This window comes from Erithacus rubecula, assembly GCF_903797595.1.
Source record: "Erithacus rubecula genome assembly, chromosome: 9".
NCBI classification, from domain to species: Eukaryota; Metazoa; Chordata; class Aves; order Passeriformes; family Muscicapidae; genus Erithacus; species Erithacus rubecula.
This window is the reverse complement of record NC_136660.1, coordinates 16,975,714-16,998,643: the sequence shown is the minus strand read 5'-3', so window position 1 is coordinate 16,998,643 and position 22,930 is coordinate 16,975,714. Positions and strand designations below refer to the sequence as shown.

At 39.8% G+C, this 22,930-nt stretch overlaps 1 protein-coding gene across 3 annotated transcripts; it reads left to right on the top strand.

The window, feature by feature from the left end:
- The first annotated feature begins 1,482 nt into the window (after positions 1–1,482).
- ZFAND4 (zinc finger AN1-type containing 4) lies at positions 1,483–21,897 on the top strand. Of its 3 annotated transcripts, none has more exons than XM_079313029.1 (10): positions 1,483–1,669; positions 2,342–2,644; positions 9,337–9,412; positions 9,497–9,564; positions 10,075–10,261; positions 13,677–13,824; positions 14,675–15,856; positions 16,474–16,528; positions 18,766–18,880; positions 21,010–21,897. In XM_079313029.1, exons 2-10 carry the CDS (start codon positions 2,461–2,463, stop codon positions 21,143–21,145), a joined length of 2,151 nt encoding a protein of 716 aa, XP_079169155.1. In that variant the 5' UTR covers positions 1,483–1,669; positions 2,342–2,460; the 3' UTR covers positions 21,146–21,897. The 3 variants fall into 3 exon arrangements, with proteins under 3 accessions (XP_079169155.1, XP_079169154.1, XP_079169156.1); XM_079313028.1 differs by having other exon boundaries at positions 1,485–1,669; positions 18,763–18,880; XM_079313030.1 differs by lacking the exon at positions 2,342–2,644 and having other exon boundaries at positions 1,488–1,669; positions 18,763–18,880.
- Positions 21,898–22,930: the final 1,033 nt, after the last annotated feature.

Sequence of the window (22,930 nt, the reverse complement as noted above, 5' to 3'; positions counted from 1 at the left end):
TGTGCTCAGAGAACCTCTTTGAGATCAACCCCCACGTGCACTGAAGTTCTCATTCTGAGACATCTGCTTCAGTCCCATTTCTCAAGTTGAATTTCCTTTATCAGGCACAGTAAATACTCCATCTGAAACATCTAGCACTAATGAGGGTAAAGCAGAAGGAGAGGTTGGAAGGGATAAAGGAGAAACATGATGTATTGATTTGCACCATAGGTGGGCCTGGCAATGATTCATGTTAAGCGGGGGTAAACTGGGAGTAGCAGCTTGAAAAAGAGAGTGGGGGCTATTTGCAAATGAGTATCTGCAGTGAAAGCACTTGAACTTTATTTATAGGCATTACATCTTCTGCATATGCCTCATACATGATTTGGACTGCTTCTTTACTCCTTTTTTCTGTATTTAGAAGGGCTTCAAAGATATGATGGAGAAAAGAAAAAGATGGTTAATTCTTCTGGTTCTTTTCTGCATCTTTCTTCTTCACATTAATAACTTCTGCTACCTAGAGGGTTTGGTTTTGGGTTATGTCGGTTTTTTGGTGATTTGGGGGGTTTTGTATGTTGTTTTACTTTTCAGGTTTGGTTTTTTGGTGGGTTTTTTTTTTTAAGTTTTGTTTTTTTGCAAATTTGATAAACCACGACTACATATTCTGGGAAGGGCAGAGCTGAAGGCTCAGTATTACAGCATCCAGACGCTCTGACAGGTTCCTATACCTACTACGTGCTTCTCAAAAGCCAGTTTTAACTGGGCCTGAAACCTAGCAGCGAGTCAGGGTAGGTTTTGTGTATTTTTAACACCTAAATGGAAAGTACAATGGTTAATGTAATTAGCACCTGCTAATACGATAAGCTTGTTTTCTCTAGCCTGTGGTCATCCAAGGGCCCTGCTGCTTTTGGAGCTTGCTGCGGCCACCTCACGCTGAAACGGGAGCACAAGTGACGGTCGTGAAGCGAAGGCCCAGAGCAGTGCCCGGCCCCTGCCAGGGCCGGGGATGTTCATGTCCTGGCTGGGATCCCGGGCCGAGCGCTGCGCTCCCGCACACCGGCACGGCCTGGAGCCGTCGGCGGAGCGCAGGGTGTCGCTGCTGCCCGCGGCGCGGCCCCTTCGCTTCAGCTCCGTGTCCCAGGGGGCGGCGCGGCCGCCCCTCTCACGTGGCCACCGGTAGCGCTGGGGGCGTTGCACAGACTCAGCGGTTCGGGGCGGGAGGGACCTGAAAGCCCATCCCGCTGCCCCGGCCCTGAGCAGGGACAGCTCGCACGGGCCCGGGCCGCCCGCATTCCCCACCCAGCCCGGCCCTCGGCACTCCCGGCATGGGGAAGCGTATCCGGGTCCTTCCCCGCGCACGCGCCGCCGCCCCGCGTCTTAACGACCACAACAAGCGGCCCGGCGGGCGCCCGCCCCTGAGGCACCGCGAGCCCCGCCCCCGGCGGCGCTGATTGGCCGAGGTCCGTGAGAGCGGGCGTCCCATTGGTCCGCGTCAGGAGCTGTCACAGGGCGGGGCAGCGCGGGGGCTGCCGGGCGGCACCTCCCAGTCCTGCCCCCCGGCGGCTCCGGCTGCGCTCCGGTCCGTGCGTCCCGCCGGGCCCGGCCGGCTCCGGCAGCTGCCGCGGGCGGAGCGGCGCGGGGGGACGGGAGCCGAGGCTCCCCCCGAGCGGGCCCGGCGGCGGCACATGAGGTGAGACCCCGCCTTCGCTCGGCGGGTTCCGGGCCCTCGGGAGCGCCGCTCCTGCGGGGACCCTGCGGCGGCAGCGGCGGGGCGGAGGGGCCGTGCTCGAACCGCCCCGGGCCCGGCCCCGGCGGCGAGGCGCGTGTCCCGGGGCGGTGGTGGCGGGGCCCGCGGCCAGCCCGGCGGGCGAGGCCGCCCCGAGCGCAGCGGCGGCGGGGACGGGGCAGCTGCTCGCCGTCCTTTGTTCGCGGGCGCTCCGCTCCGCTCGGCCGCCGGGCTCGGCGCTCCGGCCCCGCTGCGGGGCGGCGCTGCACCCCGCGGGCTGAGCCGCCGCCTCCAACTGCCGCCCGCAGCCCGGAGCCGTGCCCGCTCGCTCGCCTTCCTGGAGTTTTTCTCTGGCTCTGACACTGCGAGGGCTCAGCTCTTGTCAGGAGGCTTCGGGCGTCTGGTTGTCACGTCGCTCGTGGAAACAAAAATAACAAAGGTGGTAGGTTGCGTCTGGAATGCTGACTGATATTAGGGCCCTAGAACTACAACGCTGGTGGTATAATTTGTGATTATCTTACCCTGCCTAGGTAATAACTTAATGTTTCTTAGCAACCATTTTACATAAAATAAATTTAAATTCTCTTGAGCAGTTACGTTTAGATGTTGTCAGAACTATATTTGTTTGCTTTATAGGTGAAAAATCCTAAAGATGAACAGCAATGCACTACACGTGTCTTCAAAGCTGCCTTGGCTAGAAGTGGAATGTAGTTTCCTGACAGATCTTCTTACAAAGAAGTTGTAAATCCTTTCTAATGGCCAACAAGAAAGAGCCTCCTTTTTTTAATAAAGATAATATGGGACCATTTCACTACAAACTTCCTTTCTATGAAACTATGGAGCTCTTCATTGAAACGCTAACAGGAACCTGCTTTGAACTACGAGTTTCCCCCTTTGAAACAGTTATTTCTGTGAAAGCTAAAATTCAAAGACTGGAAGGTACTATTCTCTCTTATTTCAGTGTAAACTTTATCACTTTAATCCTGTTTTAAAAACCATAATTGCTAAAATCAAACCGGAAAACTTTAATGTCATGTTTAGCAATATGTATAAAAGACTAGGTGCTTAGTTTATGCCTTAGGTTTAATTGAAATTGAGCTGGTTTTCTGTTCTTTCCATTTTCTATAAGTTCATGGCTTAGGCTTCACTGGAATTGCTATGTTTGCTCTTCTGGTGGGTTGGTTGGGGTTTTTTTCTGTGTACAATTAAGGGTAATCATAAAAAAAAAAAAAATCTGTGGATTCTTTGACCCAAGTTGTTTGTTAACTAGCAAGGTTATAAATTTGAGCCTTGCAATACGTGTATATTGTAACTGAGCATACTTTAAACTTGCTGCTATGTTTGTTGCTGATTAGGTTAGTCAGTTTATGGTTTTTTTATGATACTGCAGTCACAAGAGCAACTGCAGTGCAGGGAAATCCCAAAGGCAGCTTTAAGTTACTGATTTGAATTTTGTTTAGGTGAGTGATCTTTTGCTGGTAGACAGTTGCTCTGGCTGAGCAATGCTTTGTCTTAAAGTGATAAACTGGACACGTTTTGCAAAGTTAAAATCTCCATTAAGTTATGAGGCCAGTCCTGATGCTTATGCAAGAAGAATAGGTGTAGCTTGGTCCCTTCTTTCCTCTTTTCCTCTATGGTGAGGATGACCTTGCATGAAAGAATGTGATTTGAAATATTTATATAGTCATAGTTTAAGCATTGCATCCTCTATCTTCTTTTTCACTCTGGAGGGGTTAAAGAACTGTACAGCTGTAGAAGCTGAGAGTAGCTAGCAGAGTTGCTAATTTTAAGAAAAGGGATCCTCTCCTTCCCTAGTATACCTGTACATGTTTTTCATCCTTCTGTCTGTGTTGAACCCATCCTCTGGGAGATGTAATATAATGCTGTAGACTGGAATCTAAGATACTCTCCTCCTCTTATGGAAATCTGCTCTAGTGAATGGAAAAAAACCCAGACAGCTGGCACAAGTCTTAAAACACACAAGCATTGCAACAACAGAGGGGACTGTTTGCTATTAAGATCACACAGCAGAGGCTCCAGTGTGCAGATGACTGGAGCTTCCATCCGTGTAGGTACAATAGTGCAGCTGTGTGGATGGGCTTTTGTTTGCTGTGGACAAGGCCATAATTAGTTGCAAGTCAGAGAATTTGTCAAGATGCTCCTGTAGGCTAGAGATGAAACAAGAAAAGGAGAGGCATTTTCCTGCCTGTAACTGAATATAGGTGTAGAAGAGGTGCATAGAATGCTAGCTAACAGTGAATTAAAAGGCAGCATAGGCAGAAGGGAGCAATATCAGTGATGGAGTGAGCTTTAAAGGATACATGATGAGATCATTGGGAGATGTCAGGAAGAAAGGTTTGAATTCCTTGTAGTCCAAAATGTAAGATTGTGAATAGCAATACTCAGTTATACCTACAGCTGACAAATGTATCCTCACTTCTCATTAGAAGAACAGCTCAGTAATGAAGTTACAATAATGCTTATCTGGAATTTTGTTTGTGTGTTGTCACTGTGAGGTAATTATGGCTTGGCTGCCTGCTGTATAGAATTAATAAGTAAATTTCATTAAACATGGGAGATGAGCTCACTGGTGCTTATCGTTGAATTGTAAGAAGTCAGTTGGAATACTTTAATATTCCATAGCAGAGTTAAAATATTTGTACTGTTCTGATTAATAATTTGTGGGAGGCAGAGTGAAAACAAATTGACCAGTTACATGTGGACAAAAGAGACGCACAATGACAAATTAATTTTATATTGCATTTGGGGTTGCTATTGCATGTAAAATAATAATTAACAATTTTTCAATGACAAGGTTGCTATTATAGTGCACAAGTTTGAGCAGTAAATCATCCAGATGGAGCAAAAATTCAGAAGTAATTTTGTTGTGATTGAGCATGGAAAGGAGAAAGCTTACATCTGTTCTTCTTTCTGCTGCTGGTTTTCCCTTTTTATTTTTGTATCATGACAAATGTGTGGGGTGTGACTCTATTATTTAAGCTGCACTTCTGGTTGGAGAATGCCTCCTACAGTGCTGGAAATCTACATGAGGTCCCTAGTTATGCATATTTTCTTCATTTGGATGTTGGGGATGATAGTATGTAAGCAAAGAAGAAGAGGCATTTTGAAAAAATGAGCTGAGACCTGAAAGCTACAAGAAAAAAATCTAGAATTGTGTCAGAAGTTAAAAAATTGTTGAAATAGTACCAATGCCTCTAATTGTGAGAGGCTAATAATAAAATTGAAACAAGACAAGATCTTTGTCAGCTGGAAAATCAATAGCTGTAGACTGTCTTCAGCATAATAAAAAAGCATAATATGGATAGCATGTTAGGAATTTTGTCTGTTTCAGACACTGTTTGCCATTCTTGATGCCTGCTAGTGATCTGATAGGGAAAGGCTTTGTTTAGACACCTGTCCTAGGCATTGGTACCTTGCTAAGAAAGGGCTGCATGTTTCCAGCTATGTGTTTTCAGTGGATTTAGTCAGTAAAGAATATGCATGAAAACTTTCAGGTTTCAATGCATCTGAAATTTCAGTGCTAGTCTTCTACTCATAAATTGAAGTTATTGCATATCTGATGTGTTTTTGGATCAGATGCAGGCATCTGTCCTCAAATATGTTCTGTGTGAAGTAAGCAGGAGATCTGTTAGAGTGTTGACTTTGGAGCCCCAGGGGTAGATCGCTCCTAGTCTCAGATACACTGACTGAGCCCTTTAAAATAGTTCACCTGGGAAGAAACAGCTCCCTTTGTCTCTACTGGTGGCATAAAAGCTGGAATACACACACAGTGCTGCTATCACTGCTACCTACTCCATTGGTTTTACTTGTTAATCAGTGTTGATGGACATGGTATCTGTATTTCAAGGTGGCATGAAAGACTGAGCTTTAACATGAGTAGTACTTAAAAAATCAGGATTTCACTGAAAGAGGTGGTAATGGGTTTTTTAAACTGAGATCTCTTTGTTTTCTCTGTCACACAAGTCCTTGTAGCTGCTGGGCTAGGCAGAGTTTAGTGTTCATTCAGAAACACCAATTACTACACTGTTAGAGACAGATAGCATTCAGGTTGCATATTCGTGGTAGTGGCTAATTAATCTGTTAAAGAACCATAGATAATGCCTCTAAGCATGTTTATTGAGAAAGATAGGCTTGAGTCTCAAGGGAGGAGGTGGCCTTTGGGATTTGGTGGTGGTAGTGGTGGTATTATTGTTGTTAGCTTGCAGGCATTCGTTTTCACAGTTAGCTTTAAAATGAAAACCAACTTGATTGTGGTTTGTTGGGTGAGTACTTGTACCTGAATTTTATGATCTGTGTACGTGGAAGCATCAACCTTTTTTAGATGAAAATTTAGATGTTCTCTTGTTCTTGTATTATTGTAAAGGGAGGAAAGACAGCTACATTTCAGTGTACATCTTGATTTCAGTGTTCAGTAGGTGTTCCCTTGTGTTCAACAGGGAATGACAGATGCAGCAGTAAATTTGTTGTGTATGTGTGTACTCAGTTCAGCTTGTGAGCTGTTATTTTTCTTTGGTCTTTTTGCTGTCATTATTTTACCACCTGCATACAGCAGCTTCACATTAAAGTACTAGAAGAATGTCAAGCAGACTTCATGTGAATATTGTAATTTCTTTCAATATTCTGTGAATTCAGAGTATGTCATAATAATACTTATTACTATTTGCATTAGAGAAAATACCTGTGCTTCTGCCAGGACTGAAGTAAGTGGATTGCACAAGCATCATGAATTTTTAACAGAACCAATCCTGCTTTTTTTATGTTTACTAATTTTCCCCTACATCTGCTATTTGCTTTATGATTTGCCTATTTACTGTGCTGGTAGAGAAGTTCATGAAGCACTTTTTAAGCTTGTGCCTTGTCTGAGTTGGGGGAACATTTCTGTGAGTGCAGGACTGCTCAGAGCGGATGGCTGCCCAGAGCAGCATCTGGAAGTTGTAAAGTAAGGTGACCTTTATCAGGAAATTTTGTTGGCCTGCATTCAGTTACTGGTGATTTGCTGTCTTTAGTCTGTTTTTAGTCCCTTGGACAAAGAGTATGTCAGTACTGACTCCATTTGAGTTAGGGAGGGAAGCTTAAGGCTGTATGTGATGTGCTGGTTCAGAGACAGGACAGGGTAGCTGCTTCTCTCCTCTCCTTCCCCCATTTTAGCAGGTCACATTGTCAGTGCACCTACAGCCATTTTAGTAGCTAGTCTGCAGACTCTTCTGTCCTCCTGTGGCATCACCTGGCCAGCTCATTTCCATTGGAGCATTGAGATGTAGCTTATTTCCCTGCTTACCTCTCAGTAGTGATTTGGGGCAGACCAGAGATACAGTCATGTGCTGCTTAAGGGAGAGGGTTTAGTGGTTGGGTATCTCACAGTTCTCATTATTGTTGGCAGTTGTACATGCTGATCTTGTGTGCAAATGTCTCCTCAAAAAATCCTTACTATAATCCAGGAAAGGGACAGCTAATGAATATTTTGCTGCCTCTGAAGCTATAAAGCACATACTATTTCCACAGTGTATAGATACAGAATTCTAAGAAAGCAGTATGAGGGAATAAGTAATAAAGATGTGTCTGTTTGCAATTACAGTAGAGTATCCTCTTTTCATCTGTTCATTTCATCAAAAATACATTGTCATTGTTGAATGTGCAAAACCATGTTTCCTTCCAGTACTGCCAGCTGCAAGCCAGCCTTTTTAACAAATACTCTCTATGTTTATCAAAGTAATTGGAAATTGCTCCTTGGAGGCTGCTGAAACCATAACAAATGCAGACAGTAATCAGATTGTTTGTAATCACAAGAGTGCAGAATGACACAAAAAACTTCAATGTAGACTCTCTGGCTATTGCCAGCTTCTTGTTTTGCTTACACTGCTGACTTGAAACATAACCAATAACCAGCTATTAAGTAGCTGGCAGTGTAATAGTAATTATGTTAGTCTACTGTATGAAGATATTCTTCATACAAATGTCCTGTGGACATCAGAGAATATGAGATTGCTGTTAAATGCAGTCAGGTGGAGTAAAGTTGTGTTGGTTGTTCAGAAGAGGGAAAATCTGAATATGAGCTGTGAGAAGAGGAAATTGTCATCTTCTGTAAAGCCTAAAGACAAACAAAGACAGTTCCTCTAAAGTGCACTCCCTTCTGCAAAGGGATGTCTCCTACTTGCCTGTTTAATGTGCTTGGGCTTTGATCCTCTCTTCTTCCTTGGGCATTGGGAGCTTTGTGCCCTTCCTCTACCTAGCAAGGGACTCCTTTTCCTGATCCTTGCTATAGCTTGCTAAGCATTCTCATAAGCCTTCAAAAGCTTTGATGTTTTTGGGAACTATCTGAAAGACTCTGATCTTTGTGTTCCCCTCCTACCACATGTATTTAGGGAAGTCTTACTGTGTAGCACTGCCACTTGCATTTCCTTTTAAGTATTTGAACATGTGACAAGTAAAAACATAGGATAAGATTATTTTAATGTAACCTTTAGGAAAATGCTTTTCTTGATTTTGTTTCTTAGTATGAGAAGTAGTGTTCAGAACTTTTTGAAAAAGTAGTTATTGATCTCTACAGATACACATTTTAATTAACATTTGTCCTGAATGCACAGTGAGATCTTAATTGCCTGGGTTTCACTAGGCAAATTGAACAACTTCCTTTTGATGCTGGAGGGAAGGGTTTTTTTCGGTGATCTGAGATGTCTCATCCTTTTGTAACTGTCTTCATTTGTATTCTATCCAAAATTCAGAAAGTAGTGGGATTCCAGTAAAAATGTGTGAAGACCTCAAGTTGTACCAGCTCTTGCTTATTATCTTTAATGTGTATTGCATTTGTATCTGAGTTGACTAAGCAGGCAAAAATAGTGTAGAATTTGGATTCTTTCTGTATAGAACACAGAAATATAAGGAACAAATATTCCATATGCTTACTTTCTTTTAACTAAAAATATCCAGATAATCTCAGAACTTGAGTTGAAAATGAATGTTATTGTATATTAGTAATAACATTCTGATGGCTTGAAAAAAAACACTCAGAATAAAATTAAAGTATTTGTAATAGGAAGTTTAGGTAACTTCTCTGATAATACATATACATGCCAACTCTGAGGTCTCTAACCAGGCACAGATAGTAACATATTTGCAATTCTTGCCACTCTAATAGATCTGCCACCAGTCACCTTAATGTGACTATGTCTGTACTGTGACTAATACAAAATAGCAGTCTGTGATTAAATTATTCAGCAGTTTTGTCAGTAGATGTTTTGTCCTGTTTTTCCTGTCAGTAAACATAAAGTGAAGTTCAGGTAAAAGGAAAAAAACCTCCGTTATCTGATGACTGGAAAAAGCATGTATTCAGTAAGCCTGAAGTAGGTGAACACTTCTGCACACTATCTGCTGAGCCAAAAGATTAAACTTTGTGTGAGCTAAAGCCTTAGTTATTAATATCAAAGATTTTCCAATTTGGAGGTTGAATGTCATAGCTGAAGACAGCTCAAGTGCCTGCCCATTTCCTGCTGCTTCTCCTCTTTCTCCTGTGATCCAGTTTCAGTCCCTCAGCCCCACTCTCTTCAAAGAGATAAACTCTCCAGAAGCCCTCTTGCCAAGCCTTAAGTCATTTGTTTGTTTCTTTTGTTTAGGTATTCCTGTCTCTCAGCAGCACTTAATTTGGAATAATATGGAACTGAAGGATGACTATTGTTTGGATGATTATAAGTAAGTATAGAATAAAATTAGGTTTCTAATTAATGCTTCTAAATAATTATTAGCATGAACAACATTTATTTATTGTTGTTACAGCATTTCAGAAGGCTGCACTCTGAAGTTGGTTCTGGCAATGCGAGGTGGACCTGTTAACACCAGAAGAGGTAGGTGTTAAGGAGGTTAAAGATAGTGGTTTTCATGTAATGTCTTATAATTGTAAAGAGCTTCTCTTAGGTAACCATTTTAGACAGTTCCAAAATAATTGGAAAGGTACTTAACAAAAATGAGGGGATTTTTTCCCCCATCTTCTCTTAGCATATCAAGTGCACTTTGTTTACTCTTAAGTATATTTGTATGTATAGAATCATCAAGTCATAAAATCAGCATTCTTCACTTGAAGAAAAAAATTATCCTGGAATGTCATTATACAAATATTTTTTTAAATATTATCGATAAGAATCAGACATTGCTGGAGTGAGAAAATAAACTTGATTTCGTGCATCATATGTATAGGAGTGAAAATGAAAAAATTCCCTTGATAGTTTTCTCTTGGGAATAAACTCAGCATATCTTCTAGTTGGGAATTCCTGTTACAAACTGAGCGGAGCTCTCAGAGCTAACAAAAAGAACAATAATAATATTCTGGTTTTATTTTGTTTCTTTTATCTTTTTAGTTCCTGTGAAAGATCCTATCAGGGAAATGGCTGAGTACATGGATCCTGCTAGAGACAAGATGTGGGAGAAAGGGCCATCCAACAAACAAGTGACCTTCTTAGTGTATCGAGAAGGAGATCGCTTGAATTTCTTCCGTGTGGTTGACAGGGGCGATGGCACTTTAACTCCACTCTCTGAATCTTTGAGGTAAAGTTGGTTTCAATCTTTATCTTATTCTTCAGAAGTGAGTTACTGTGTAATTTTAAGCTGTATTTGTTGGTTTTATCAAAAGAGCATCTGGCATACTGCGGGAATTATTCCCTTAGGGCTATTAATTGTTGTGACTATCTAACAGCACTGTAGTGCTTTGTGGTCAGTGGTTGTGCTAATGATTCTCATATCACTGTGTGCATTAATATAGTGAGATAAAGCTGACTTCATACTTCAGGCAATTCTCAACATTCCAGCCCTTTCTGAATAGGAACATGTTGCAGGAAAGTCAAATGAATATTTTATTAGATATTAAAAACTTCTTTAAACACTTTCTCTATGTGCTTAAGGCATTTGTTTAGTTTTGTAAACCTTTCCTTATTCACATAATATTTTTTTTCCTATGGACTAAATGATTAGTCAGGAAGATAGTAGATTGGCAGTGTAAAATCTTGTGGGCTTTTTTAGTTTGGTTGTGGGGGTGGTTGTTTGGTTTGAAGGGAGAGGTGGTTTTGTTGTTCTTGTGGGGTGGGAATTTGTTTGGTTTTGGATGCATTTTGGTTTTTCCGTAATTTTTTTTAATGTACTGAAGTAATTACCAATACAGCCAGATTTTGGATGTAATTAGGCCTCAGGTTAGCTACTGTTGAGTACCAACCTTGTGTCAATTGCTGCCAGAATCCAGTGATGATGTCATCAGAAGCACAAGTGTATCACTTTACCTACTACATTGTAATTGTAGTAAACCCTTTGGTAGTCTTTTTCCTAAAATTATCAAAATGGATATCTATTAAAAATTATTGCATTCTATTTTTATACTGCAGCTTTTGGGTAGGTACTTTTATCTTCTCAAGAACTTAATATTTTTACAGCAGTGAGGAAAGGAGTCCCTTTTCTGGTACTGGTTTTCTCCAAGGCTAAGGCTTAAGCTGCTTTAAGTGACTATTCTTGTTTTTGTTTGCAAAAGGAAAGCAAGAGCTTTGTACTAGATTTATATTCAGTTTGTATTCAGAGTGATACTACTCTTAAAAATTTTTAAAGACATCCATAGTTAAAAACCACTGACAGGAAGAAATATCAAAGTTGGATTCCCACAGTTATTCAAAGTAGAAAGATCTAGTGTTTGATATACAAGGAAGAGTAAATATACAAATACTTTAGATCTGTGATTTTATATTTCAACCTCTTTACTCTTTCAGTAAATAACCACATACGGTATTATTTGAAATAGGTTTAAAAAAGCATAATTGGTTAAGAACTGAGAACCTGGCTGCTGCACTGGGCTTGATACACTTCTGGAAAGATGAGCACATTGGTGTAATTCTGGTTCTTGCTGCTACCCTGCCTGTTACCACTTTGTTCCTATTTAACCTCTGTCTCTAGTGAACATCAAAACCCGTTCACAAAGCTGGGACTGTGGATGCTATACTGTAAGTTAGTGCAAGGAGTTGTCATAAGGAGCTTGAAATGTAATTTTTCAGTAGAATGGGCTCCCTGGTATCTGCCTACGTGTTCAAATTTTAGTGTGTGTGTTGAAATTTTTTTTGCAATTTAAAAGTAGTGTAGACAGTGTTCTGAAAGTCTACCCAATTTTTCCATTGAGTAATCCTAATATACGGATTTAATAGTAATTTTACTGAGATTGGCTAAAAGTTGCTAATGGGAGAATAACCACACTCATTTGGCTCTTGCAAGGTACCTGGGCAAGCCTTTCAATGCACAGCAGCGTGGAAGAAAGTCAAATACATTTTTGGCTTAAGAAATGTGCTGGCACTGGTCAAGTGAGCCAGTTGGGTTGGAAGTCATCTGAGTTGAAAACATTCAGCTTGAGTTGTTTCTGTTTTTCTGTGCTTTCTATAGGAGTTCACTTATTAGCTTTTCTACTAATGCAGATGGTAATTTGGAGGGGATGGAAATCCTAGTTCTTAAGTTTGTTATCGTGGCTGGGTGGAACTGTGGAGAATGGAAAAAGTAGCAAAGGGAGGAGAGAATGGAAGCAAATCAGATCCTTTTGTTTGTTCTTTATAGAGTAAGGCTGTGGGTCACTCTGAATACTACTGTTTTCTATACTGACAGTTATGTGTGGGTATATTGGTGGCTAAAATAAGTGCTTCAAAATTCTATCATCCTTTTTCATATTGCTGATACCTGGAGCAGAATTCATGAAATTAAATTTAGAAATGAGACCTAGATTTTGGTTTTGTTTTATAACTCTCCAGATAATTTTATCTGTGGTTGAGTTACTGGTTAAAACTTGACGAAAGTATAAATGCATGCATTGATCATTGTCTCTGGGCTAGAAGAGTGTTGAAGTTGTGATGGAGGACTGGCAGACAAGAATCAGGTAAGATGCCAGCTCTAATTAGTGACATTTTCTTTTTGGTACTGACTTCCACATGACTTTTAGTCCTTCCTTGATCTCTTTTGGAGAGTAGAAACTTGAGGTAAATCTAAGATATTTATATGAGCATAGGGAAATTAAGGGGAATTGCCTGATTGTCATGATTTCTAGATGCTGACAACCTAATGGAAGAACTGAAACACTCTAAATGTACTGCATACAGCATTGAAAATGCATCAGTTTATAATAAATTGGACAGTCCTAATGGTTCTTTCATTTCGCTGTCAAATGTTGAATGTGTTACTTGATCAATGCTTCATTGCTTCATAGCAAAAACAAGTTAAATGCTGATTTTTAAAACCTTGAGGCTTTGCATTCTGGTAGAATGCGGAATGGAAGAAGGAAATGTCATTCTATAAACTTCCAGTGACTACTGACTTTAAATATTTTGTCTTGGGATGAGCAATTCTAATCTATTTATTTTTTTTCCAAATGTGAGACTCTTTGGAATCTTTGGAAACCTAAACTGATCTTTTTTTTTCTTTTTTTCTTTTTTTTTCTTTTTTTTTTCTTTTTATTTTGAAAAGGAGAAATAGAATATCACATCCACATGGGTGACCCCTCCATTTCCATTTATGGTGAGAACACCCCTCAGGATGGATAGAAATTTGGACTTTTCCTTCCATGCCAGTGTCTGGTTAATTGGAAAACTGATCAGCTTGTTGTCTGAGTCACACACTTAACAGCTTTGGCCATATCTTCAGGAGACATTTGTGGAACTGGATATCCCCTCTGTGGGGAAAATATATAGTGAGTGTGAACCAACTGTATATGATATAACAACTTGCCAGAAGCGTGGCTGTGTTCAGATTTCAGCAACGTCACTTTGCCCTGATAAGGGATGCTGATGTGGATAAATGGATTTGAAATATCTTTGCATACAATTTTACATAATGTTTTGTCAACAGATCAACTACGGATATGACTTCCTAGTTGTGAGAATACTCTACATTGAAAATGTAATTCATTTACTTCTTTAGAGGGTGAATGCAAACTTTCTTTTATTTTCAGTGGTGGTTCAGTTTATAATTTATATGCTGATGACGAAGATGAGACAGAGGCATCACCTTCTGGCCAACAGATTATTGAGAATTCAATTACTATGAATAAAATGAAACTGCTCAAGGCAAAGATGGAGAACATGAATCTGAGTAAAAAGGTGAAATTGTGATTTCAATTTTTCTGTCATAATATGGGTTGGGCTTTCCTTGTGCTGACTTTTCTAAAAAGTAGATCAGATACTCTGCCGTGTTGAGAAGTCAGGTTATCACAGGTAGATGATTTCTCAGTTACTGTTTATGTAAATTGTATTGTGTAAACATTATCTTGAGGAGCAGTGTAGTTCCTTAGACCTACTTGCCCTCATTCAAAGAATTCATTACTAGTCCTCGATTTATTTGCAAGGGTAGATCTTTTGGGTGGGTGGGTTGGTAGGTTTTGTGGTTTTGTTTTTTTGGGGTTTTTTTTTTCCAGTACTGTAAATAGCCTTGTTTTGCACTACTGCTCTAGTAAAGTCACTGTTTCTCTTAAAATGAAATTTCATTAGACATACTGTAACTGAAAAGCCTATAAAGTGAAATATGGGGATGTTATCTTGAAAATAAAACATTAAACTGATGCTCATGTGTTACTAGATTACCTAAAAGTAAAATGAAGAGATTATATTTCCTTACATTTTTTGTTGTGTTTGAGACCTGAAGCTCCTCTGGATAATTTTGATGACATTCTGGCTTCCTTTTTCTGTTTCTCTGATCGCCAATTTATTGAAAACATTTCCTGATTATAATCTTAGATTTTATTACTCAGTTGTTGAGATGCAGTCTTGATGGCTAGTGGCATATGAGGGAGTAGAATGATCTGGTCTTTCCTGGCCTTACACTGTCTGAATTGCTCAGAATATATTTTCAGTCAGGTCTTTTGACTGCAACTGGAATTCAAATACTAATTTTTGTTGGATCTGTGTTTTTTGATTTTGGTTGGGCTTCTTTTTTTTTTGTTTTCTTTAATAGCCTAAGAAAACTGTCAAGGTGAAGCCTCGGCCTCCCATGACTCCTCGACCATCTAGCGGCTCGGTGGCTGCTGCCCGTCACCGCTTCCTGAGAGTGCTCCCCCATATCGGACAGTCGTGCCTACCTCCTCCTGGGAATTTGCATCAGTCAGAAGCTCCCCAAAATGCACTTTCAGCATTGGCTACTTTGGCCACTGCTGGTAGAACAATGCCATCCACAGCTAATCACTTCCTTAAGGAAGATGACGCTTGGCAGAGCAACTCTTGGTCTCAGCCAGTCAATAGCATCAGGTTACCACCGAAAATATCTCGTGTTGAACTAGAAAATGCAAAACTACCTACAAATAGTATTCTGACTCCTGTTTCATCCCTGCCTGCAAATTCAGAAAAAGCATCTGAAAATGTGACCTCAGCAGGTGAGGAGGATGCTGTTTTGTTTCCAAATCTAACAAACGTGGAACTATATGGAACAGAAGAAGAACATCTACCCGAACCAGATGCTTTTGCTTTTTTAACAGAAGCCAGCACTGCTGAACAGTGTAGTGAGATCTATGACATAGGAAAGGTGAACCCAGAGCTTGAATTGCCTGATGGAGACAAAGATTCTAAGGTTGTAGAACAGCATAGGAAACCTATTGGCAAAGTGCTGAGCACTGCAGCAATGGAGACTGGTCTTCTCAGCACTCGTGAATTAAGTCCTCAGAAAAATCTGCTTTTGTCTCCCCTCCGGTATTCAGCACAAGTGGCACATCACAGTTCTCTGAAACCACAAGCACAGCCCAGATGCTTTGAGGCTGGTAACTTGAGATCCACAGCCTCCCCAAACGTGCTTCGATCGTTGGAAGTACGTAGTATAGCAGACTCCTCTTTTTCTAGGACCACTAGATTTTGTAGTGTGAAAGTAGAGTCACTTGGCAAAAGACCTGATGTTATTTCTAAAGCAGAGGCTAGGGACATTACAGATGTGGCTAGCAAGGCATCCAAAGAACCTGCGAGTTCTGTGAGTAACTTAGGATTTCTGGCTTCGCTGGCCCGAAGCACAAACAGGGAAAGTTTACAGAGTTCCTGTGGGACTGACAGGTTTCGGACTTCTGGTATTGCACTACCTACAAACCTGCAGCATTTTCAGGAAGAAAGCTTTAGGAAAACTGCTCCTTCAAATGAAGCTGCTGAATATATTCTAGTAAGTATGCACACATGCAGAGAAATCCAAGTTTTTCCTGGTTTTGTGATACTGATGTTATAACAGTGCTGTATGTGTGTGTCTTGTCAGCAGAGGCAGATGAGCTGTGGGAGATGTATTTAAATCCCTGATTGTCTTAAACTCTTTTCTGAATAGCTGATGGTATCTAAACTGCCTGTTTAGCTAAAAGTATCTAGAAGTAATTTTTCATTACGATTGAAGCAGTTGTTCCATTCACAGCTGAACTTACGAGTTACTTTAGTGATGGTGGTGAGTGTGTGTGTGTCAGAAGTGTCATCTGGCTTGTGTTGCTCACTTAAACTGTTATTTATTCCAAAGTGTGCCCAGTGACTGGCACCATATGTACCAAGCTTCTGCTCTTTACTATACTTGGTTGTTTTGGTGTATTTTGAAGTGTGGGGAGATTTATTGAATAACCATTGAGGGTAAGGCTTTATATTGCAGAATTGTAACTTTGTGTGCAGAGCTTGTCTTGGACTCTTTGTGGATAGATTGATAAACATTTGATATCAAATAAGTCGATACCAAGCTACCTATGTTTGCATTTCATTTCTATCTGCTAGTAATTTCCTTGTGGAAATTTTCTTTTTCTTTAGTCTGCGCATGGGCTTGGAATGAATGGAAGTATGGCAGCTGTAGGGAAAAGAGTGGGTAAGTAACTTCCATAATAATTAAAGATGACTCCTTAATCTTTCCTCATATTTCACAGATAGAGAGGAAAAAAGTAATTTATACTTGTAAGGCATTTGGCTTCTAGAGTCCTTGCTGTATTACATTTCTGTAGTATAGTTAACTTTTAATATTGTAAGCAATTCTAAAAAATGCAGATGGCATCCAGATCTTAAGTAGACCATAACTGCAACTCTTTCTTAGATTTTTCAATACTTAGTGAATCCTGCACATCATCTGTAGATTTAAATGTGAGTTTCTGTGCTGAAGTTTCCAAATTGTCAGTTCTGTGAATACTTCTGAGTCTACTAAAATCAGAGCCAAATTTATCAGTAGCATTGTCTTTAGTACAAAAAATGTGGGGAGGGAGCATGGAAAAACACTGCAAAACACTGATATAGTGCAGATTTTTCATTGCTTTTTGTGCTGGTCATCATTCTTCCCACCCTAGCCTTTGTAACTTTGGAGTGCTTAATGTTTGACATCTACTGAAAAATCATAAATATAGCATAAATATTAACTGCTTATGAGATTAATTCTATTGGGGTAAAGGAATTGTCTAAATTAATGCTTTAAAGCTCTTAAGACAGTGAGCTAAGGATTTTCAGCACATTTAATTTTTCTTTTCTTTCTGTATGACCTTAGGAAGAGGTAGGTATATATTCCAGATCCAAGTATAGAAAATGAGCTACATAATAAATGTTCAAATAGCAGCTGCAACAGAAAAAAGTCATGTAATTGTAAAGTTGGAGCAAAAGCTGCTAAAAGAGTGGGCTGTGCCTTTGTTTCACAGCTGTGGGTGCAGCTTTGACCTGGCAGTCAGTCAGTAAACAGGTCTGTCCTTTGCTGCTCCAGAGGTGATACCCTGAGAGCCTTGTCTGCATGATGGGGAAACCTGCTAACACCTGAGTCACTTTGGATAGGACTGTGAAGAAGACACTCCTCTGGTGAATCTTTGCCAGACAAAATGTATTTTCCAAAAGGTGGTATGAGTTAGTGTGGTCATATCATGCAGGCCCTTGAGAGATGTAGCTGGTAATGATTTGTTGTACACCTGGCCAAAGGACAGATACTTTTCACTGTAGTTGCTGTAGGGATGTAAATGTGAAAATAGGTGTTTTGTTTTTTCTGTTCAAGTAGGTCCACAGAGCCAGCTGTCTTCAAGCTCTGCCTCTTTCACAAACTGGGCTACCTGATGCTTCTGAAATTGTGTGCTTTTAGATGATGAAATTGTTAGCATGGACAAATGTTGCCTGGCAATTTCAGTGCTAAATAGGAATGGAGTTGGAGTGGTTGGTAGTGATGACTGTGATGTGTAGTGACTGCCTGGTGCTGCTATTGAGAGCAGTCTGCTGCATTTCAGCTGAGAAATGACTGTTGGGATTAAAGGTGTGCTGGACAAAAAATACTTGTGAACTCATGAGAACTTTTTGGGAACATCCTGACAATACAGCAGTAGAAACACTGAAAGAATGTTTGAGAGGGTACATTTCTCACTTTACTGATCCAGATGGGGGAAATATGCTTAAGCAAGTTGCAGACAAAGAACTTACTTCTTAGAGGGAAGGGAGAAGAAGAAAGGAGAAGCCTTTTCTTTACATGATCTCCAGTTAATAAACCAACAGCCAAGAATTACATGGCAAAAAGTAAAAATAAATTTTTAAGTGTAGAAATTTTATAAACATCTGCAAAGTGCCTAATGTAACCATATAGCTAACTAGAGGTGTGTAGTCTAATACTATACTTCTCTTGCAATTATGGAGTACCAGCAAGATTTTAAAATGTTGCAGTACTTACTTGGCAAACTGGTGCACTGAATATATTGGATGCTAGGTACTGAATTGCCCAGTTGAGTCTTTGTAAAGTCATTGTGCATATTGCTTTTCCAGTGACACTCTGAGTGTGCTCATTTTGCACCTGGGAAGACAATAAGAGATGTTTCTTGGTCTGTTCTGTAACTTCTTGCTTATGTGAACTTTTAAGGATGTTCAAAATAACAGTTCTGAGCACTGTGATGCCTCTTCCAAAGGTGTTCATAGGCTTGAGGTGTGCTTCTTGTTTTGGCTTTCAGGGTTTATTTTTCCCTTCTCCTTTTATTTGGGGTTCCCCCCTGAAGTATACTAAGAAATGCAAAATAAATCTGCATTTCAAAAGATAACATTTCACTAGTTCATGAATAAGTTAAAATGTCTTTGCTGTCTTTCTACTTCTGAAAGCAGGTGAAGCAACCCATCTTCCACCTGTGAATGGCTTAATTCAAGCAAAAAAGAAAATTTCAAAGCACTGCTTTCTTTGTGGCAAGAAAACTGGATTGGCAACCAGCTATGAGTGCAGGTAGGCTGAGTATATAACCAGCTGTTACTTAAAAATGATAGCTGAGTTAACCAAAGTGTTTTCTTTGCTGCATGATATTGCTTAAGCACAGCAAATCAAAAGGCAACCTTCAAAATAGCAATTCTCAGTTCAGCAAAACTGTAGGAATTAGAATTCAGGAATGTTGCCCCCGTTGTGCTCTTGAGGTGTTTATTCTTCCAGGAAGGTCAAGAAATAGAAGGTAACAGAATGGAAGATAGCAGGAAATGAACAAGATAGCCGGAAACAATGACACTTTATACTGGTTTCTGCTACAGATATATGTTCTGCAAAGTTTCTCCTCAATAATGATATCTTTAACAACTTGAAGAAAAACTGGGTTTGGTAGAGTTTCTCAGAAATCTCTCTGATTTCTCCCTATTGCAGCACATCTTCACAGTTTGGGAACTGACACAAATTTGTATTCAACAAATCTTTGATTTTTATGTGCGTTGGTTTTTGCAAGACTTCAGTCACATTTGAGCATTTACAGCATCTCAAACACAGAACACCAGAGTGCTGGTCCCCCACATCACTACTTCTAGACAACACTGTGAGACTTGGTGCTTGGTGGTGGTCTTGGAAAATTGAAAAAAAAAAGCCAAAAAATAAAATCCCCAGACAATCAAAAAACCTTCCAAACAAACAAAAAACCCCCAATAACAACAAAAATCACGGAAAAACCCCCTGCTCTCTCTGTTAATCTCAATTTTCAAAGTATTTTTTAGCCACAAGATGTTTTTTTTTAGTATTGTTTCCTATGAGCTGGTCTAGGTTGGGAACTGCTGCACTGTGAGGGGCTGCATTTGGAGCTGATCTTAGTTCACACCAACAACAGCAAAATGAAAAAGAACTTCTGCCACTGAGGAATCATATAGAGAATTTCAGGGTGAGGAATTGTCTCCTTACTGACTTCAGTCTCTGATTTTGAAACAGTTTTGGGCACTGCTCACTTTCCTGATGAGCAAATAGTTGCAAGCTCTTCTAAAAGTAACTAAGCAGCTTGCCTAAAGTTAAAAATGAAAGGGAAAATGGCTCATCTCCAAGAATAGCATTTGTTTTGGTTTCAAAAGGAGCAACCATAGGACCTTTTACTAGAAAGCAGCATAAACCAAATAGAGAATACAGTCATATGGGAAAAGTTCTGATGATGGGACCAAGAATCAAGGAAAAGCAAATTTTACTTCCAGGCACACAAAACCTTAGGAACAGCTGCAGAGTTTATTATGAACCCAGACAGATAAATAAATAGGGGATTACAGTGTGAGTTCGATGGGTAACACTTAATCCATTTCAACAGAATTCTGATCTTGAGTGGTGTCAATACTTTACTGTCAAGAGGCATCTCTATCAAATAATCAGGCAACAGGACACCAATATGGGTCTCCAGGTAAAGCACTTTCCAGATCATACACAACATCCAAAGTGTGCTTTTCTCTTGGTAAGACTCTTAGCTGCAGAACTGTCAAGTTTCAAGCAAAAATCCTGATCTTAACTTACCGAAATTGCAACTGATATTGGATAGATAAACCCTTTCGAAGTCCAACAGGAAGTTATGTTCCCTGTAGTTTGTGTGGTGTCTTAACAGCTGACTAAATCTATATTTGTTAGTCTTAAATGGCTAATTTGAGTTTATACCAGGCAGAAGTTATGCTAAAAACAACTGTTTTGATTGTCTGGGTGATGCTGTGGTTTTGAATTGGAATGTATTACATGGATTTCACCTGAGGGAATTACTGTCCATGGTTTTGTCCTCTGAATTCTACCAACTATTCTACCAATATTGTGTGAAGTCCTTTAAAGAGAAAGAAAGTACAAAAAAAAAGCTCATCATTCTTAAATTTATAAGTGTATTTGATCCTTGCTAGCTGGTTTATGGAGTACTGATCATGCTTAGCTTCCCAGCTGAAGACACTATTGGGTCAAAACTAAAATATTCAGTGTGGAAAATGTCATCTTGTGTACCCCACCAGTTAATGTTACAAGTTGGGGATGACAACAATTCAAACAACTCTGTCATTTAACACGTGATTAAGCAAAATGGCTCCCAGCATGTCAGAGCATTAAAAGCTTCTAAAAGTTTGTAACTTGTAATATTCTTGATTCTTCAGATGTGGAAACAACTTCTGTGCAACACACCGCTATGCAGAGACTCACACCTGCACCTACGACTACAAGAGTGCGGGACGGAGGTATTTACAGGAGACCAATCCCATCATTAGTGCACCAAAGCTTCCCAAAATTTGACATGGTTGTGCTGCATGTGGCCACTCTGCTGTTGAAGAATTGTATTGAATTGAGAGAAGCACTTGCTTAAACTGCATATTTTTGCCATGCTCCATATTTAAAGGTTTGCCAAGTAACAAAAGCACATGAGGATGCATCGAAGAATAATGTGAACACTACTGCAGTTAAAACTTTTCTTCTTGAGTGAATGAAAAGTTAAAAATTAGTTTCGAAAAACTTACACTATGATTTAACTGTTACTGCACGTGTTGTGTTTTATATTTGGAAAAGCTATTTCACTAGACAAGTCTTTAAAGATGCACTTTACTAACTTTACTGTATAACCAGAGTTGAGGGGGTGTTGTAATGAGGGTGTCACGTAATGTCTTCTGTACTCTTGGTTTTGTCCATTGTGTGGTATTTTCTAAGTTATTTCACTAGAAAGGTCCTCCTCCCTCCCCTTTCTTCAAAAAGCCTGTTTTGAGATTTTAAGGGGATAGTGTGTTCCACCCCTCTGTTTCATTCTGATTGATATTCGTACATTGTGTGTCCATTCTGAAAATTACATATCATCTTAATCACATTTTCTTAAAATAATGCTGTTTATATGACAAGTTTGTTTTTAAATAGAAGGTTCCCTGTTTGTTGCCATTAAATGTAAGAACTTATTTTAACTTTTTTGGTAATCCTAGATTTTTTAAGACTTCACAACTTGCTTTGTTAAGATGTTGAATGCTGTTACTGGAAGAAATTCTAATAAATATTAAATTTTATTCTTGTTTATGCTGTCATAAATGTACAAAATAACTTCCATCTTATGGAGTGTTCCTAAATTAATAGTTGGGCTCTGTTGGGAGAGTATATTTATTTTCTTCTTATTTTTTCTTTTTTTTTCACAAGCACTAGCTCATATCTGTTCATACTGAAGGTGGTGGGAGGAATTCCCACCAACTTCATTAGGAATAGTGTGGCCAACACTGTGTGCTTTAAATATAACTCCTGAAGTCTTACAGGTGTACTAGCAAAGGCAAAACAGATGCCCAACAAATGGCATGTATTAACCTTTCTCCCCTCCAGCTGATACAGTATAAAGGCAATTCAGTAAATGAATGAGACACCTCTCATTATGTAGCCACTGCAGAAACTGCTTTTGGAGGAAAATATCTACTGACAGACTTTCTTCTTTCATTCCCTTAATGCTTGTGTAATATTTTTATAAGAATAAGTTGCATGAAGTGTTCCAGTATAAAGGGATTAATAAAAATCCTACAACAAACCACCAAAACAAAAGAAATCCCCCCACTCTGTATCTAGGTAATCAAATGTCATGGTCCCTGTCTTGTCAAAGTCCTCACTCAGCTACTTAGTTGGGTGTGGTATTAAAGTGATCTATGTGCAGTCCAGTCAAAGGGCAGCAGCTTCATAAGAATGGCAGTCAAAAGGTGGATGAAGAAAGAAGAGAGATGATCACTGAAAGAGGGAGAAGTAACTTGAAGAATACCATCCTTGGAGGAAATCCATTTCATGTAGTCCACTTGAAACTTCTTAAACCTGAAGTTTTCAGAGTGATAAGTTTGGAAAAAAAATGTTCACAGTCATTCTTCTGGGCATTGATAAGAGAAAAATGTCATTCACTGTGTGTAACTTCTATGCTTGTTATTACTGGAGGAAATTCCCCTGATCTGACAAACATGTTATTGAACTGTGCTGTGTATCATGAACTGCCTGGAGTTTTTTTTATCTCCAGCATGGGACAGTGTTTGATGCTGAAGGAAGAGAATAAGGAATGTGACAAATGCACAAGTG